The 13,048-nt window shown below is 34.2% G+C and overlaps 2 protein-coding genes across 2 annotated transcripts; both read left to right on the top strand.

Annotated features, from left to right (window-relative positions):
• Window positions 1-1,261: 1,261 nt before the first annotated feature.
• On the top strand, window positions 1,262-5,518 carry LOC141720808 (autophagy-related protein 18c-like). Its single transcript, XM_074523445.1, has 5 exons — window positions 1,262-1,571; window positions 2,202-2,997; window positions 3,896-4,154; window positions 4,566-4,689; window positions 5,277-5,518. The coding sequence occupies exons 2-5, from the start codon at window positions 2,239-2,241 to the stop codon at window positions 5,368-5,370; spliced, it is 1,236 nt and encodes a 411-aa protein (XP_074379546.1). The 5' UTR covers window positions 1,262-1,571; window positions 2,202-2,238; the 3' UTR covers window positions 5,371-5,518.
• Window positions 5,519-7,100: 1,582 nt separating this feature from the next.
• Window positions 7,101-11,204, top strand: LOC141720809 (uncharacterized). The gene is made up of 6 exons (XM_074523446.1): window positions 7,101-7,415; window positions 7,972-8,452; window positions 9,741-10,080; window positions 10,162-10,260; window positions 10,386-10,503; window positions 10,766-11,204. The coding sequence occupies exons 1-6, from the start codon at window positions 7,232-7,234 to the stop codon at window positions 10,978-10,980; spliced, it is 1,437 nt and encodes a 478-aa protein (XP_074379547.1). The 5' UTR covers window positions 7,101-7,231; the 3' UTR covers window positions 10,981-11,204.
• Window positions 11,205-13,048: the final 1,844 nt, after the last annotated feature.

Here is a 13,048-nt window from a genome sequence, read left to right on the forward strand (position 1 = left end):
GCCCGAAGGCAGAAAATTGATAAAATAAAAATTAAATTATCAGAAAGATCTTCATCCATTCTCGAGGAAACCACAAGAGGACTTTCTTCTGCAGCACGACCGACTGTATATTTCACTCCTTCGTCCAAAAGGTGCTTGTGATTCCAGCCGAGGCCACGATGAGTAGCTTAGGGATTGGTAATAGGGCAGCTATATTTTAAATAATGAGACGATCACCTTCTCAACAACATAGTCAAAACTGAATGGGAAACACCTCTCTTCGGTCAGTTTCAGCTTCTTCCTAAGCTTGCGAAGTCCCTTCCAAAAAAAATTCAGTTCGGCGTTCCTCCAGTTAATATGGCGATGATCCATCTCCAGGTCCTCTCTCAACTTCCGTTTGTCTTCGATCTCTACGGCTTAGCATCATATCACGACGAGTGGCCTTAGGGTTTCCACCCAATAATGGGCCACGCACATTATCTATCGCCCACACACTGGTCCGACCGATAGACAATGACATGTTAGTGATAGTAGCCCAATCTATCAGGCCTAGCCGAAAAGGGTTTGATCAGTTTTTCAGACCCAGTAGCCGCAGGCCTATAAGGCAATCAGGGGCTGAACGTTAGGAATGGACTGATAAACCAGATAAACGTAACCCCCTCCAACATTTTTCTTCTTTCATCCTGTAACGATTGAAGAATTAATAAGCGAGGTTTGGATAAATACACACATAATTTTATCTACAAGGACATACTCTAATTTTGGTTACCAATAAGCACTTGTACACGTTCATCTTTTATCTACAATGACCAAGTACTGATTTTAACACCGGAAGTGAATTCGAAAAACAAATTCTCACATTATTTTTCTTGCAGATCCGACCGAAGGACATTTCATCTAACCGAAAGACGTTCTACCATTATTAGAAATTTGATCGTAACACATGTATTATATTTTGTTTGATATTTTTTACTATATTCCTTCGATACGAGTCACAATGTCGATTTATGTTTTTGCGCATGAGTTTTGCACGTGAGTAAATACTTTGACGGTTAAAGTGTGTCTTTCCTGTTGTTTTTTTTTTTGCAAATTTAAGGTTCAAAATTTTAATTTTGTAAACGGTAAGTACACAAACGACAATTATTGAAAACAGTAAGTACTCTTATTGCAACAACGCGATATTTAATGTTCAAAAACGGAAATACTTGATGCCAAGAAAGTACATCAACCTTCACTTTTAATTATTGAACGCATAAATGGCAAATAGCAAATATATGAAAAGAGGCGAAATAATTTTTAGTTAAATTTTTGTGTGCTGATAAATATTTTAATCGCTATATATTTTTGTGCCGTCACTGAAAATCCCATTTTAGTTATTGGCATAAGACAGGACAGAAAAAAGGAAAGCATAGGATTATAAATATGGTTAAGCATACTTGATGAAGAAGAGAGTCATAAAGACGTAGTATGAGTGTTCCTCAATACATATCGTATTCTTCTTTATCCTTATCATCAGATTCGCAATTCACAATTACAAATCTCATATAGATTTAATCGATTATCAAGCAAGATCACTTCTTTGTTACGCCTCTGTAAGCCCCTTCTTCTGGATCTTATTATTTTTCACATCATTATATTATATTTTGTGTTATGATTTAGTTATTCTATTTTTTATTGAATATATGATTAGTGATTCACTAAATTATTTGGTTTCATCCATTTGATTCTTATGAGCTTGTGTTTTATAATTATATATTGTTATAGTTGTGTATTGTGTGAAAATGTGGTTAAAAATTAAAGCTTTAATTGCCTTTACTTTGTCTCTGATTGATTTGTTGAAATGTAGTGGAAGTTGGGTCTGATCTTGGTTATGAAAATTCCTGCTTGATGCATTTTTATGGCACTGGTTTTAATAAAATTAGTTCGAAAATTATGTTCAAATATTATAGCTTCACTAATAAACCACATATGCCATTCCGATAACGTTTTTAAATTGCAAATCTAGAACTGTGACGTCTGTTTAATGAGTGGTCTGTCTGATGCAATGAAGTGAGACAGGAGCATCGATTTGAAAAGACACTGTTTTAAATTAATAATGAAAAGATCAACTTTGTAGTTGGATACATTGTTCTCTAGTTTATAGTTCTATAATTTTAGCTTTATAATTTTCTGGTTGATTGTCAACATATTAGTTCAGTTAAAATCTTATGGTTTTTTGGCAGCTCTAATTTTTAATGTTTGTGAACCGTATCGTTGCCAATGAGTTCAACTGTCTCACCTTTTGGTGGAGTTTCTCCATCGATAGGGCTCGACAATCATAATTTACCAATGGCTGGAGTTTCTGGTCCTTTTAGCAACTCTGAAGCAGATGTTACCAACTATGAAGAAACAGAATTACTTAACGCCTCATGGAATCAGGATTATGGCTGCTTTGCTGCCGGAACAAATCATGGATTTCGCATTTACAATTGTGATCCTCTCCAAGAAACATTCAGGCGAGATATGAAAAATGGGGGATTCGGTATTGTTGAGATGCTGTTTCGCTGCAACATTCTGGCACTTGTTGGTGGGAAAGAAAATACCCAATATCCTCCTAATAAAGTTGTTATATGGGATGATCACCAGAGCCGGTGCATTGGGGAATTTACATTTAGATCTGAGGTCCGTGCAGTTAAATTAAGAAGGGATCGTGTTGTTGTGGTACTTGAACACAAGGTTTATGTTTATAATTTTATGGATTTGAAACTTCTTCATCAAATAGAGACTCTAGCAAACCCCAAAGGACTTTGTTGCCTCTCTCACCATTCGAATACATCCGTGTTGGCTTGCCCAGGCATTAGACGAGGACAGGTCCGCATTGAACATTTTGGGCTGCACATGACCAAATTAATTCATGCACATGATGCTCAGATAGCATGTATGACCTTGACAATTGATGGGCTTCTTCTCGCAACTGCCAGTACAAAAGGCACATTAATAAGGATTTTCAACACGATGGATGGGACTAGGTTACAAGAGGTAATCTTAGCTTATTTATTTCTTTTCTGCTCCCTAAAATTTAATTTGCCGTAATATTTAAAAATCCCTGTCAGACTTCTGATTTGATCACTCTAGGGATATTGATTTAACAAGCCCACTGGAACGAGTCAAATGCCTTGTGTGATAAGTCCAACTTTACAGATTGACATGAATTGTACAAAACTCTGACATCTGACCTCCTACGAAATCCCCCCCTGTCAATAACATTTTTTCAATTGATTAAATATCCATACAAATACAAGCTTACATGCAAAGTAAAATGTTCCTTATTCCACTTTGAGGTTGAATGTTAAGGAAATTGTAGGTTCATAAATATTTTGACTTTAATAACTTTAAGAATCTTGACTGATATTGTTTATCTTCCTGACCTCTCTGTATGTCAGATAGTTCTGAAAGACCCCAATAGAAAACCAAACGGGATCTGAATTTGGTAAACTAAAATATTGAGGAATAAAAGAAAAATTGAAATTTTGGGTGATGCACGAGATTGGAAAAGTTTGATGTGTATACATGCGTGCGGAAATCTCAATGCGTAGTCATGTGACTTATATTTGTTAAAGATAGACACGTGCCTAAACTTGAGTGAACGTTAATTTCACAGGTACTTTCATCTGGTTGAACCCCTAGAGTCCTCCTAAGACTGGTTTTATATTGCATGGGTTGTGTTTTGGGTTGCCACAATTAGGCATACACCTCCCCCTCCAAAGAAAAAAAAAGATTAGACACGCTCGTGCTTGCATGCACACCAACCCATGTTTATGTTGTCAGTAAATTTTAAAGAATTGAAAGCTGCCTCATATCTAAAATCTGCTTTCAGCATTTCAAATTAACTTAGTTCAGGGGTTTAATTGGATTAAAATTTGTATCTTTCCTGTAGGTACGTAGAGGAGTGGACCGAGCAGATATATACAGTATTGCTCTCTCTCCGAATGTGCAGTGGCTGGCTGTTTCAAGTGACAAAGGCACTGTTCATATATTCAGTCTTAGGGTACGGGGTGCTGGAGAAGACACATCTTTTCAACCCAGTACTATCAAAAGTCCTGCATTCATTCACCAGAATTCATCATCTTCACTTGATGCCCTTATATCTCCGAGTACTGGGGCAAATCCTGGTTCATCATTGTCATTCATGAAAGGTTTATATGCCTTTCTTGTTCTTAATTTAGTTGTCTGCTGACAGTGTGCTCTTTGCCTTTAAAATAAAAGCTGTTCCATAACTTTGCAGTTCCATAACTGTGCAGTATAGCTTACAAAGAAATCTGGTATGCATTTATTTAATATTTTCCTTTTTGATCCCCGGGATAAAATTTTCAGTCTTGACAATGTTGAATTAGAAAGAGTCTGAATTCTGCTTATGTAGACAGCCTTAAGAATTTGATAAAATTCACGAGCAGCCGAAGTATTATATAACTAATGTATCATTCTCTGCCCCTTTGTTTCTGTTTTTGTATCTGGAATTTAAGCTGTATAGTTTATAATGTAGACTATCTAGTCTATAGTTGCTGTATAACTGTATTAACTGTTTTGCGTTTAAAATTTTAACACAGGGGTCTTGCCGAAATATTTTAGCTCAGAGTGGTCATTTGCTCAGTTCCACGTATCAGAGTGTACGCACTTTATTGCTGCATTTGGATCTCAGAACACACTTGTTATCATCGGCATGGATGGAAGGTAAGAGGTCATTAACATAGTCATAGTAACTTCCTGCTATGTAAAGAAGATTTGTTGTCACAAATTTGATGCCCTCATATGACATATCATTATTGGAAGGATATACGGTGGGGACAACAGGCCATTTACCCCCATGTATTGAAGTGTATATGTATATTATGCGCTTCGAGTTTAGAAACTTCTCTAGAGTGAAATTCAGTTTCTCTTTTTCCCATAATATATACGTGTATTGTATCTATCGGTTATAATGGTGTTATCATGGATGATCGCTGGAATTCTAAGCGAATGATTGTGGATTTGAATCCCACTATTCCCACCAATCTTTTTTCTGGGCGTGTTTCATAAATAAATATAAGTATCTAACCTTCAATCACTTCCAAAATGTGTTTGTGGCCTAGTGGATAAGACATGGTCCACATAACTTGGGTTCAAATTCCGCTATATTTTTTAAATCTATTTAGTAAAGGTGTGTTTCATATATTTATTTTTTATACACATGTGCTTAAAAATTGTTGCTTTAAATTTTTACTTTGAGCATCAGTATTTTTTGTTGATCAAAATTTCCTTCTCTGTTCTTGGTTACCTAGCTTCTACAGGTGCAGTTTTGACCCTGTGAATGGAGGGAATATGATCCAGCAGGAATACGTCCGTTTCTTGAAGAATGAAAACAGGCAAAGATGATGTTGGCTTAACCCTATTCTTATCTTCTGCTGTAAATATGAATCTCTTCTGCTAATAAATGTAAATATTATTTAAATTCTTCATTAACATTTAATTGGTTATATTTGTTTATTAATATATGAAAGTTGAGCCTGTAAACTTGGATGGAGTTATGGAATGTGGATTGACTATGTTTGATGATAATAAGAAAAAACATTTCGTTAAATTTTAGGCGAGCATACACTGTTCTCGCAGAAGGCCTGTGTCTGTCTATTTATCCGACTTACAATTCTATAACAGTTCATTGCCCTTCTAAAGTATGCAGTGGTTTGCAGCTTATTAGTAGTCAGAGGGCAAGTTTGCATATCTGCTGCCGTAGTAATATAAGTTTTATGTTAAATGTGTTATCTTCCAAATCTCTATCAGCCTTTGAAAGAAAAATTAAGTGACAATTTATGTGATTGTGAAGTACTTTGTTTGGCTGCAGTTTTTACAAAATTTTAGTTTCCTGGTCCAGGTCTGTCCAAGTCTATTCAGGTCCATACTGGGAGAAACAGTGACATTCTATAAAAATAATGCGGTTACCTGTAATTTCTTTCTTCTGTCCCATGTCAAACATGGAACAAAGACGAAACATGAAATTTATATTTATATTGAATTTACTGCAGTTTGCAATCCCAATCTTTCCTCTAAATTCAAAACAGTATTAACTATTTTGTAAAATACAATTTGCAACCCCTAACTTTCAAAATCAAATCCAACATGCATCCCCTTCACAATTTTAAGTAATAAATTGGAATTGAGCTGTTTAATATTAATAATTAAAATTTCAAATCAATAAAAATATTTATTTTAATGCATTTTTACGTGAAAAAAATATAGTTAGTTTCTATTAGTAATACTCTAAACTAATCATAATGCTAAAATACTTAAAATATATTTATCAAGCAAAATATATGTTTATAGATATAATCATAAGATTTCTAAATATATCTATATTTTAACTATTTAAAAATTATATTGAGTAAAATATAAAATAATTGATATTAATATTATATTGGGTAAAATATAAAATAATTGAAATTAATATTATATTAAGTAAAATATAAAATAAATGAAATTAATATTATAATGTTTTATATTATAAAAATAATATTAAACACCTCAATTCCAATTTTAAATTATAATATTATAAGGGTTGCAAACTGCAATTAACTCATTTAAATTTAGTAATCTCGGGGGTAAGCGAGAATCGAACCCAGAATCTGGACGACAAGAAATAAGCACTTAATCACTCAAGTATTTACACTTAAAATGTAAAGAATGTGAAATCCGTTTTCCCTGTCTCATATTTTAATTCTGTCCTCTTCTTTAAAAATTATAAAAAAACTATAACAGAATATGGTAGATCTTTTCTTTAATAATTATATATATAAATGATATAAGTTTATATATCTATGTTTAATTCTACATAAATATGAACTGAAATTTTAAATTTTTTGGAGTTTATAGTCTGGCTCTAAATGTTTTAATATTTTGGGTTGATACTAAATGTTTTATATACGTTCAAACTTCAATCTCATCTTAATTTAATATTTTACATGCAAGTTAATTTGTGCTTAAAGTGAAGTTGCATTCTATTTTTCAAAATTTAATATAAATATATATTTAAGACTGTATTTTACTTGGTGTGGAAAGACTTGTAGTGCGAATACGTGGTATGCTTTATGTTCGAGGTAGTTGTGCAAATGACCAACCAAAGGCTTAGCAAAAAATTCTTATCTTCCTAGTTCCAAATAAAAACAGGTAGTAGTGCTAGGTTCCGTTTCCTTTCTTACCAATAATTATACTTATAGTATCACTATCAACTCTTCAATACTCCATGACACTTTTTAGGAGCATTTCCATAACAACACCAGCTTCATCTTCCTCAGAACCTCTGTTTTATCATATGGGTGGGAAGAATACACCTGACAAATCAAGAATGTCAACACTTGGTTTGATCCCCAATGCTGCCTCCTCAGGCTCTTCCATGTCCAGTGGCTCTGCTATTGATTATACAGGAGGTATCATACTACTACTGCATTTTCCCAGTTTTTTTTTTTCATTTTTTGTATATATATCATATGTTGATATTCAGTTTAGTGGGCCATTAGTTTTCGTTCATAAATGTACATTGGGACGTGTTTTGACTGATGCGGGAGTGTCGTGTACTCGCAAGATTTCAAAATGTTAAATTCTGTTTGATGGGCTATTTAAAAACACGAAATCTTGTTATTTTCTCTTATTGTCTACTACTTGTGCATTTTGATTATATTTGATTATACTTTGAGTGTTGAGGCCAACACTTGTTTTGAATATTTCACTTGAGCGTTTGTTAGTTTAAGCAAAGTAAAACTGTCGTTCTCGTTTGTATCTTTTCTTGATGCAATTTGTTAGCAAAATATTTCCTAGAACAATTGTTTTTAGCATGTTTTGTTTAACAAGTTGGATTTAGAATTATGAAATTGAACTCCTTTGTAAAGAATTGAGATTATGTCATACTGTGGTGTGCAAATTTTAGGGCATCAAACAGAGTTGGAATACAACTTTTCTTAATAGGTTGTTCTTGACCATCTGTAGAGCAACTAATTGGAGCAAAGCCTAAACCAAAAAGGCGTAAAATTGCTGGTATTGATCAGCATGAATTACTCGAACCAGCACTTTTAGCTGATCCAGATAGTTGTTTTTACGAGTTCAAGGGGTTGCAGATACATTACAAGGTGTGTGAGGCAGAATCAGAAGCCTCACCAGATGAAACAATTTCTCAGTTGCCCGACCAAATAATAGAACTCGGTATTCCTATGATCTTGCTACATGGATTCGGAGCCTCACTTTTCTCCTGGAGTCGAGTTATGAAGCCTCTGGCTCAGCTCACTCATTCAAGCGTTCTCGCCTTTGATAGACCAGCCTTTGGCCTGACAGCAAGGGTGAGTCCGTTTGAACAATTGTCTCTTAGTCAGAAGGGTACAAAACCCTTGAATCCTTATTCAACCACTTTTTCTGCACTGGCAACGTTGAATTTTATTGACTTCTTCAAATCCGATAAAGCAATTATATTCGGGTATGTTTTCATGCTTTACTATTTATCTCGGTATAAATTGAGTTTATGACTAGAACTTCCAATATAATTGGAGTAAACACGATGTCTTCAAAGTTGTCACGGGTATAATATTAGTACATACCAGGGGTGTAAATGAGGTACATGAGCTACTCGAGATCGACTCGCAAAATATTCGAATTTGGCTCGATAGTCGAGACAAACTCAAACTCGAGCTATTCAAATAGGTTATTGAGTCGAGCTTTTAATTACTCAATTCGTGAGGCTCACGAGTCAAATCGAGCTTGTATTTGTTTCATCATTTTATATAATATTTATATGTTATTTATACATATTATATAAATATTCAATATTTTATATGTATTTTTATTTGTGCCGAAGAGCTATTCTAAAAATTTAGAAAAACAATTCGAGCTTTCATGAGCTCGGATATATCAAACATTTGTCGAGCTAGGTTTCAAACTTGAAATTTATGGCTAGAGCTAGAACTCGAGTCTGACAGTGTTCGACTCGATTCGGCTCGTTACGTCCCTAGTACATACCTAAGACTACAGAATGCTGCCTGCCTGCCTCCTCTATGATTCAGAAGAAGCTGAACTGTCTACATAATGAGCAATAAGATGTGGTGAATTGTTAATTGGTTCTCACATATGTAACTCTTTACTTCCGCAACCTGGAGAAGTTTGGCTTTAGGCTTCCGGTATGCATTACAATGTAGATGATAAAGAGAGGCCATACCCTTATGTATTCTTACACTACAAGCTATCAGTGACAGCCTCACATTATAAAGTCTATATGAGAAATTACAGGTGAAATTCCCCTTCAACTATATAGCCTATAGTTCTTGCAGGAGAGAGGCTTCTGATCATCTCCCAACTCCCAAGGATTAAATAAATCACTAGTTCTATTATGCCTGTGTTCATTGACAAATAAATGCTACATAATAAAATTATAGTTCTTGCAGGAGAGAGGCTTCTGATCATCTCCCAACTCCCAAGGATTAAATAAATCACTAGTTCTATTATGCCTGTGTTCATTGACAAATAAATGCTACATAATAAAATTATAGTTCTTGCAGGAGAGAGGCTTCTGATCATCTCCCAACTCCCAAGGATTAAATAAATCACTAGTTCTATTATGCCTGTGTTCATTGACAAATAAATGCTACATAATAAAATTCAATCCATAAACTTTTTAATATAGAGAGTATTTTGTCAATAAAAATTAAAATTATAGAGAGTATCAAATCAAATGTACACAGAATTAAACAAATGATAATAACGATACACAGGCACTCTGCTGGTGCAAATGTTGCTGTTCAAGCATATCTTGAAGCTCCTGACCGCATTGCTGCTTTAATTCTTGTCGCCCCCGCCATTCTTGCCCCTCCCTTCCAACAGAAGGTTGACACAAAAGTTCAATCTACAGAAGATAAACAGACTCAAAGGGACGCCTCGAATTCAGAAGTGCCTGCAAATCCACTTATCAGGATCTGCAACACTTTGTCAAAGTTATATAGATACATTGCACAAGCAATGTCCTATGTGGTGAAAACAGTGGTTGATTTCTTCAAATCACTTTATAGAAAAGCATTATTAGCTTTCCTACGATCCACCATTGCTGTGATTTTGGTAATGCTAATCACAGCAAACTTTGTCTTTAATACACTGTCCTGATCAATCCTAAGCTTGTTTTGTCTTCGTGAATTTCAGATAAGGATTATAATAGACAAGTTTGGTGAACCTGCTGTTCAAAATTCTTGGTACGATTCAAAAAAAATCACAGACCATGATCTGGATGGTTATAAAAAGGTAAACATTATAAATCTCTATAAGCTTAATCCTAAATGGTTGTAGCCTCGTCAAATGCTTATGCCTATATATCGTCAAAGAGAATATTGTTCTTACCCGGAGTTTATTCTGCTTGTCATTTGAAGCCACTGAGAGCAAAGGGCTGGGAGAAGGCACTTCTTGAATTTACAGCAGCAACTCTTGCCGATTCTGCATCTGAATCCAAACCAGCATCGGCAAGACTGAGCGAAATTTCATGTCCAGGTAATCTCAGGCCAAATAATCTATTTATTCTGTATTTATATGCATGTTAAGCTATTCTTCCCGCACCTTACGAGTTAAGATTTTAGGAAAGTCGGTTAATTAACGTATCAGAGCTCTTCTAACTCAACGATCTCAAGTTTGAATCTGAGCATTTGCATGATTTACATACTTGGCACCAATATATATGTAGATGACTTATCTTGTTGTACATAGTAGCTTCCTCCTTGATCAAGTATTGACATTCGTAACTAATGAAATCCAGTTCTCATTCTGACCGGAGATTGTGACCGGCTTGTTCCCTCTTGGAATGCCAAGAGACTGTCACAAAGTATACCTGGATCTTGTTTTGAACTTATAAAGAATTGTGGTCATTTGCCGCATGAAGAAAAACCAGATGAATTTTTGTCTGCAGTTGCTAATTTCCTGTACAACACTTTCGGTAATTTACAAGCTCAACCAGAGCAAGCATTAACTTGAGTTTGGTTTCCTGATCTTATAAAAGCAGTTGCATATGTAAAACTGATTGCATTAGACTAAACTCAGAAACATATGTACATACAGTATATATAACTTAGAACATTGTCATTTTTTTTGCATGGTTGTAGCAATATTATCGACGGATCGAAACTTATATATTCAACTTACAGCAGGTATTGGTGTAATGGTTAAGCGAAATATGGTTTTAGTACAAAAAACTTGCACCTTGGTGTAATTTAATACATGTCAACCTATTTTTTGCAAGAAGAATGATCAGGTCTCTATTGTAAATCGGTCACTCACTTGTACAAAAATGAATAATCCGATAAATATTTACATCAACGGCTAGCAAAAAATGAATAATCTGATAAATATTTACATCAACGGCTAGCGTCCAAACTTATTTTTTAATAATCATGACTAATTTGCATTCTTTATCCCCTTGGTTTTAGAAAAAAAAAACACTTTGGATTTCATAGTTTATGAATCAACAATTGACATCCCTCAGTTCTATACCTATTTAATTTTCCAACCATTTTATGATTTTACGTTAATTTTGAAGGTCAGAGTTAGTTAACAAAAGGGTTTGTCAGTAATCTGTTCGGATATTTATTTGGACTTTTTCGAAAAATATATGAGCCCAAAATTACTGTTTAAGAGAGATGAGTATGTATTCAAAGAAAGATCAGATCCCACAATAAAAATTTTCTATCTTCCAATTTAGGGGTACTAAATGAATACCAAAGAAAGATCAAAAACTCAGTAAGAGTTATCCCACAATAAAATTTTTCTATCTCCCAATATAGTGGATAGTAAATCTGGGAGTTTACTATGGTATCGTTGTAGGTTAAAATAGTGTTGTTAAAAACGCTCGCATATGCGAAAAGTGATGTGATGCGAGTATGAAGCGTCTCGATTCAATTATGTGATACGATGCGAAGCTGAAGCGCGCTTTTTGGTGCTTTTTGTACGCTTAATCGAGATACAAGAAGCACAAAAAACGCGCTTTTTAATTATTATTGGCTAGGTTGTTGACTGTACCTTTGACCGGATCTTTTTTTAAAGAAAATAGTCATAAAAAAACCTAAAAGAGACCAACACACATCATACAAACGATACAGACATAGAAAACATATGTGCTCAATTATCTCTTTTGTAATAATCATCTTATGTGTTGCATTGAAAATTTTCAAGAAGTTGAAGAGCCTCATGATATTGATTTTTTTTATCGTAATTAACCCGCAGCCGCTACCCTTCGGGTGCGTACTGGGTAAATCTACGGGATCACGTAATAACCTGCAAACCGAGATAAACCGCATTTAAGCGACAAACTTTGGCTCAGGAGGCATAATCATAAATTCTTCTTCCGTGAAATTCGAACATGTGACCAAGATGATAGTTATCCCTTTTTTAACCAACTGAGTCAATTCTTGCACGCCATGATAATGATTTTTAGTTTATGTCGATGATGATTTTTAGTTTTTGTCAAGTTATCAACTATTAAGGAATATATGACTAGTTTACGGGACTTTTAGTTCATTCTCTTATTTGTTTTGTACAAAAACTTAATGTTTTTGCTTTAAATTTGAATCAGGTTATTATTAACATATTTTATGACAATCTAATTCGTTGATCACGTGTTAATTTATTATTATATATTTTTTTCAAATTATTGTTTTTTTTTTCAAAAAGCACGCTTCTTGCGTTGCACTTATGTTCCAGGAACTATTTGCGCTTCAATGCGCATCTCATATTTAATAATAAGGGGTTAAAAAAGTATATGCTCCCCGACTGTCAAATGATGGCCGTCGACTTTTTTAGATTTGGCTACAAGGATTATGTCTTCAAATCTTCAGGCATCACCAGAAGATTGAGGTTTTATAAGCATGGTTGTAAAAATCAAAAATCGGTACTAATTGGTAGAGGTACCGATTAAGGATTAATCAGTAAATCGGGAATTAATTAGAAGTATTAATCGGATGTAAATTTAATTTTATATAAATAGTATAATTTATATTAGTAAGGGCATGTACTGAATTAGCTCATTAGAAGGAATTGGGCTTGGATA

This window comes from Apium graveolens, chromosome 4, assembly GCF_009905375.1.
Source record: "Apium graveolens cultivar Ventura chromosome 4, ASM990537v1, whole genome shotgun sequence".
Taxonomy (NCBI): Eukaryota; Viridiplantae; Streptophyta; class Magnoliopsida; order Apiales; family Apiaceae; genus Apium; species Apium graveolens.